This window comes from Petaurus breviceps, unplaced genomic scaffold, assembly GCF_028583685.1.
Source record: "Petaurus breviceps papuanus isolate PSGF00001 unplaced genomic scaffold, PetGlider_PUasm1.0 90451, whole genome shotgun sequence".
Lineage (NCBI taxonomy): Eukaryota > Metazoa > Chordata > Mammalia > Diprotodontia > Petauridae > Petaurus > Petaurus breviceps.
In genome coordinates this window covers 1,857,753-1,864,847 of record NW_027187258.1, presented here as the reverse complement: position 1 = coordinate 1,864,847, position 7,095 = coordinate 1,857,753, and the positions used below count along the sequence as shown (strand labels likewise).

The 7,095-nt window shown below is 41.6% G+C and overlaps 1 protein-coding gene across 1 annotated transcript in view; it reads right to left on the bottom strand.

Annotated features, from left to right (window-relative positions):
• Positions 1–7,095, bottom strand: part of TEX11 (testis expressed 11) — a 215,916-nt gene continuing 208,821 nt past the window's right edge. Inside the window, 2 exon segments of the mRNA XM_069062473.1 lie at positions 1–256; positions 943–1,246. Coding sequence (XP_068918574.1) covers positions 185–256; positions 943–1,246 — 376 coding nt within the window. The 3' untranslated portion in view covers positions 1–184.

Sequence of the window (7,095 nt, the reverse complement as noted above, 5' to 3'; positions counted from 1 at the left end):
TCTACCATGGATGAATGGCAGAGACATGGCAAGGAGGAACAGCCATTTTTATTAGTTAGAACAAGGATCCAGAAGCCATCTGCTGCCGGTTTTCCCTCCTCCCCGCAACATCATGTCATTTTAGCCAATCTAACCCCATAAGCCTCAACAGAACAGGCCCAGATGCTCCAGGTTCCAATAAGTCCTATTCTTCACTGGGAGGCAAGCTTTTATCTCTCTCCACCTTGGCCAGGACTTCCCGATACACATCAGTCATCTGGGAAACAAGTTTAGAGAACAGATAACCAAGGATAGAGTCGAAGCCAACCTCACGTGAGTTGGAGCCCTTGTGACTCTCCCTTCCCCCAAGCTCTGGCAGCTGCTGTCGGGGTGACACTGAGTCTCTTAGTGGGACTGAAACTAAGCCTTTTGTCTCCATCCTTTGAATCTTCCTGTTTCTCATCCTTAGAATCACAGAATGTCCCTGGTGGAAGGAGCTGAAAGCTCATGGATCTAACCTCTCCCCAAACGAAGAAAGCTTCCCCGCTCCTGTGAGCACCCAGAAGTCTCCATTGGGAGATTTCCTGTAACAGGAAAGTCACTACAAAAATAAGGCCCTCGTAAGTGACTGTCACCGCCCTCCCAAGAGAGCTTATCCCGCTTTTGTACAAGTGACCTATTGCTGGGGTGCCACAATTTACAGAGCTAGGAGTCAGAAAGACCTGAGTTCAAATCCTGCCTCAGACACTAACTAGTTGTGGAAACCTGGACAGGTCACCTAACCTCTGACCTGCCTTAGTTTCCTAAGCTGTAAAATGGGGTCACAATAGCACTTGCCTCGCAGGGTTGTTGTGAGGATCATGTTTGTAAAGCACTTAGCACAGTGCTTGGCACACAGTAAGTGCTATGTAAATGCTTTCCCCTCCCTCCCCCCTTGAGGTTCTCTGGGAGGGGCCATCATACCTGAACTTCATAGCACTTCTTCAGGGAGCCCAGGTGTCCAAGAATGCACCACTTCTCAGCAGTTACATACATGCCCTCACTGTACTGATGGATTCCTGTATTTCAGGCTTTGGTCATCAGCCAAAGAATCTCTATCTGTGGGTATGCCTCCTGAAATGCAAGAAAAGCAGAGTCAGGACCAGTGCCCTTCCTCTCCGTCCCATCCCCAGTGTAGCAAGTCCAAGAGGGCATCTGCAATATGCTGCAGAGAGAGAGAGACTCACAAGCTTGGCTCCCACTCACCTCAAAGCAGACATGAGCAAGTCAAAGAAGCCCCAGTACAAGAGCGGGGATCTTTTGGCCTCTGGAGACTGCTGAGCAACCTTTCTACTTCTTACCCAACACCAAGTTGCTTTGCTTATTACAGCTTTGGAGTATTGTGGGAGATGTGGTTCCTTCATAATGGTTCTTTCATTGATTCCTTTTAAGTTCACCCGGATGAATTGTTATTCTTTCGAGCTCTATAAAGTCATTGTTAGTTTGATTAGTATGGCACTGAATAACTGAACTCACTTAGGTAGCATTGTCATTTTTATTACATTGGCTCGACCTACCCAGGAGCAACTAAGATTTTTCCAAAGATTTCGATTAGCCCTTATTTGTGTGAAGGGTGTTTTATAATTGTGTTTAGAATATAGTTCCTCTGTGTGTTGGCAGATGGACTCCCAAGTAGTTTATATTGGCTATGGTTATTTTCAGTGAAATTTGTCTGTCAAGGTGATGCAGGAACTGGAGGCAGGGGGTGGGGGAATCTATTATCCACTGGATGGAGGAGCACATAGCTTTAAAAAATGCTATTTTAAATAATGATTGGGTAAAAAGAACAAAGCAAACCAATGACACACAACTGTGTTAAAGAAAACTATAATGAGGCAATGTATGGCTAAAGCAGTCAGTAGAGGAAAGCAAATCTCTCTGAACACATATTACCAAAAGAGAGCTGAGCACAGAACTAAAACAAAATCAGTAAAATCAATTAATAATCCCGAAGCGAGTACAAAAGCAGTTTTTAAAGCCAAAAAAAGAGCTAACAAAAGTGCAATTGAGTTTCTAAACAAAGCTTTTTGAAACAAGAGAGAGATGAATTCAATCAATAAACCATTGATTTTTTTCAGTGAGAGGAAGTGATTTACCCTGAGAAAAAAACCAGAGAAGGAAGAATTGACAAGGAATGGAAAGGAAACCAAAGAGCATCAATAGCAGCCACTCCAGGGATGTGCCCACTGAGGGCTCTGTCAGTCGTCAGGCCTGGAGAAGGAAATGGAGAAAATTCAACTGCAAAGTGTGGCCAGATATTAAACATTGACCTGAACACCACTTACTATATTCGATTATTTGCAAACTAAATGAAAAGGATGCAATAAAATATAAAATATCCAAATTAGCAAACCAAGAAATACAGAATTTAAACAACCTGATTTCTGAAAGAGAATCCCCCAAAGGGGAATGGCTGTTCTTGGAGGTCTGGGCCTCTTCTCCCTTCACAACCTCTCTATACAGATGATTCCCAGATCTTGATATTGGGCCTCATTTTCTCCCTTGAGTTCCAGTGCCTAACTCTCATTTGAAGCCGATGTCCCTGAGACATCTTCGACTCAATATGTCTAAAATTCAACTCCAGATCTTTCCCACTAAACCCTCCTCCCTTCCAAACTCCCTGATTTTTGTTAAAGGCACCATGACTCTTCTAGTGTTTGAACTTAAACTTCAGCATCATCCTCAACACTTCCCTCTCCCTCACCCCAATCAATTGAGAAATTATACCATTTCTACCCCACATCTCTTGCATCTGACTCCTTCTCTCTACTCACAGAGCCACCATTCTAGTTCAGCTCCCATCACCGCTCACCACTGGGAGAAAAAGTTTAAGAAGCCCTGACCGAGATTATTGTAACAGCCTCTAAAATGGCCTCCCTGCCTCCCTGCTAGTACATACTGCTGCCAAAGTCATTTTCCATGAACACAGACATGAACATGTGATTCTACTTATTCAAGCGACTCTATGGCTTCGTACTGCCTACAGGAAAAAATCTCAACTCTGTTCTTTACTAGCCAGCTTTCCCACTTCCCTGGACATTATTCCATCTTGCATTCTTGAGACCAACCAAACTGGTCTTTTCTCTTTTACTCATACATAACATTCCAGCTCATTGCCATATCTTTGATGCTCATTCTCCTTACCTCCACATTAGAGTGCCCTTGTTCCAGAAACATCTACATGAAGTTTTTCCTGATCTCCCTAACTCCAAGTGTCCTCCCTGCAAAACTCCCTTATAATGAACTACATTTTTATATATTTGGATTTACTAAAATTGTATTGATACTGTGTATATTTTTATATGTAGTCATCTTCATGAGAATATAAGCTCATTGTGATTAGGGATTATTTCATTCTTTGTATTCATGTAGTCAGTGTCAGGCACATAGTTAAGGACTTAATAAATACTTGTACATAAACTGATGGATTTTACAATTGAATCCTAAATACTTAAAGACTGACTAACTCCTATACCAAAGAACTGCTTATAAAGAAGAAGGAAAGCACCATAAAGCCAAACTCCTTCTCTTAAAATAAATATGAACCTGATATCCAACCTAGGAAATGAGAAAACAGAAAAAGAAAACTATGAGCCAGTATCACTAATGAACATTGATTCAAAAAGAATTAATAAAACGTTAGCAAAAAGAATACAATAGTATATTTTTAAATTATTCATTATGACTAGATTAGATTTATACTAATAATCTGAGGGTAGTTTTACATTAGGAAAGCTATGAACAGAATTAATCATGTTAATAAAAAATAATGAAAATGACATGATTATGTCAAGAAATGAAGGAAAAAAATCCAGCCTCAAACACTTGATACACTTACTAGCCGAGTGACTTTGGGCAAGTCACTTAACCCCAACTGCCCTCCAAAAAAGCAAAAAAAAAAAAATGAAGGAAAAAAAACCTTTAACAAAATGCAACATTCATTTGTGTAAAAAAGAATTTTTTAAAGCACATCAAGAAAAGGACTTTTCTCTGCCTATCTAAAAACTACAACACAGTATCCATGTAAAACTTGCAAGGCCTGGCATCATCTGCACCAGAGAAACACTGGAGGAGAAAGCAAAGATGTCTATTGTTTCCATTATCATTCAACATGGTACTAGAAACAGTGTCTATAGTAATAAGAAAAAAATTTAAGGGATAAACATAGGCAAAGAGGAAGCAAAATTTCTATTTGAAGACAAAAACTGAGAAAATGATTAGCATTTGTAAAATAACAGGATACAAAATAAATCCAGAAAATCATCAGCCTTACTGTATGTTATTAACAAAACCCAAGAGCAGGTAGGTGGCGCTGCAGTGGACAGAGTGCTGGGTCTGAAGTCAGGGTGACTCATCTTCCTGAGCTCTAATCTGGCCTCAGGCACTTACTAGCTGTGTGACCCTGGGCAAGTCACTTCATCCTCTTTGCCTCAGTTTCCTCATCTGTAAAATGAACCAGAAAAGGAGATGGCCAGTCCAGGATCTTTACCAAGAAAACCCCAGATGGGGTCATGGAGAGGGATATGACAGAAAAAAGCAACTGAATAAAACCCAGGAAGAAAAGACAAGAAAAGAAATTCAAGATAAAACCAAAATAACTAGCTAGGAATTAAGCTTTGAAGAAACACAACTACATGAGACTGGTTAAAAACACAACAAAAACCCAATTCTAAAATAATTGTTACAATAATAAGGGATAGGGACTGGCCCCATGACTTCATTTGTATAGCACCCTTCCTAAATGAAGTGACTTTCACCAGTGTAGACAGTACCTACTTTGTGTAGGGTACTGAGAGGTTAAGTGACTTGCCCTGGGTCTGTCTGTCTCTCTCTCTCTCACACACACACACACACACACACACACACACACACGACATGCAGAGCCAGTAGGTGTAAGAGGCAAGACTTGAACATTTGTCTTCCAGACTGAAGCTGGCTCTCCATACCCCCCCCCCTTATTATGATAACTCTAAATAAATAAGAAATAAAAGAAAATCTAAAAAATGGAGAAGGTAGTCAATATTTATGTCTGGTCTTTCAGTTATTCAGTGAGCATTTAAAGAGCTGACTATGTGCCAAGCACTCAGTACAAAGTGCTGGGAATATAATGAAAGGCACAGTCCCTGCCCTCGAGGGCAGTACAATCTAATTGGACATTTGTAATGGATATCCCCTGGGCAACTTGAATTCAATGTGTCCATAACTGAACTCGTCTTCCCCCTAAAAGCTTGCCATCTTTTGAACTTCCCTGCCACTGTCCAATCCATTGCCCCATCTTGACCTTTCTACCTTCATAGACTGTATGTCCCCTTTTGCCCACTCACATAGCCATGGGTTTAGTTCAGGCCCTTATCCCCTCACACCTGGACTATTGGATTGGCTTCAGACTACAGCTGGACATACAGCTCTGGGTGGGAATCATCTGCTTCGAGATGACCATTAAAGCACCATAGTTTTCATGAGATCACTGAGTAAGATGGCATAGAGTGAAAAGAGAAGAGGGCCCGAGACAGCGCCTAGTATAGTCAAAATTGTGATTATTTCAATCAGTCATCAAAAAGCATTTATTGATGGCCTACTGTGCACCAGACACTGCGCTAAGCATTATCTAAAATACTGTACAGAATTAATTCTATATTAATCAAATTACCAAAGAGATACTTTACAGATTAGATAGCGACAAAACTCATTTGGATGAACAAAAGGTCAAACATGTCGAGGGATATCCTAAGAGTGAGGAAGGGTGCCTGGTATAAGGAGGTCTCAAACTATAACATAAAATCTAATGAAAAAAGCAGTACCAATCTAATCCTATTCAACAGGAACTTTGAAGAAGAGTTCACTGAGAGTGTTTATGCTTCTCAGAATGGATGATGGCCTGGGACACCACCACCCCACCCCCCTCACACACTTTGCCTCTCTCTGGAGACTTTACCCAATATGAACTTTCAGGTTTCTCTTGGTACTAGTCATATGGCTTTGGTATGATGAAGTCATTCCCCAACATGCTCTACTGAATACAGTTGTTTTACCCCTGGCCTAGAATCAATAAAAACACTAAGTACATAATAAAACATGTACCTGGCACCTGTAACACCCTTGTAGCCTCTCCCTGACCCAAGCAGGGCCTAGATAGTATATGAGCCGTCCCAAACCCCAAAGTTCTAGAACCACACAATCCGGTTTATTCCTGCATTGGGCCAAGGAGCATAGACAACAGGACACAGTTTGCAGCTGAGCTGTGACTCATGCATTCAATGCATTCAGCAGGACCAGTTTCATGGTGAAGACTCAGGAGTTTTAGACCTTATAGCATTTGGCATGTGGAGTCAAATGAACACCTGAATTCTGGTGAGAATCACCCACTGCTTCTCACCGAGGGGCAGGGACATTCCTCACCAAATCCCAGACAGGGAAGCCATCCCACTGAGGGGACTCCAGCTAGGACTAGGTCACATATAATCATAGATCTGACCCTCCCAGCTGCTAATGCCCTTTCTTCCATAACCACCTTGTGTTCATCTTCTATACATTATGTATTTACTTATATGTCCTCCACTAGAACATAAGCTCCTTGAGGACAAGGAATGTTTCCCTTTTGTCTTTGCATTCAGTGCCTGGAACATAATAAATGGGAAGGAAGGAAGGGAAGGAGGGAGGAAAGAAGGGATATTCTTGTGTCTTCAAGGTCTATGTGACCATTCAGGAGCCCAAATGAAAACACTGACAGTCAATATACTCCCAAAGCGTGTTCAGTGATCTCCTTTAAAGACTCAGTAACATCCTAGATGATTTCATTCAGGCCTTTCCTAAACACAAGATGCAGTCTTGCCGATCGCTGACAGCACCACCTGTGGCCACTGAAAACAGATGCCCACTGCAGGTGGTGCTGGTGGAGGCTGGGGGGCAGTACTGTAACAGTGAAAAAATAGTCCAGCTGAATATTTTGTGTCCACTCAGAGACAATTAACTCAATTATACATGTCCTGTTGAATAGAGCTGGAGAAAAAACACAAAACTGGGTTGACTCTAGCCACTATAAATTTATGTTACATAATCTTCACTGGGCCCTCCCAG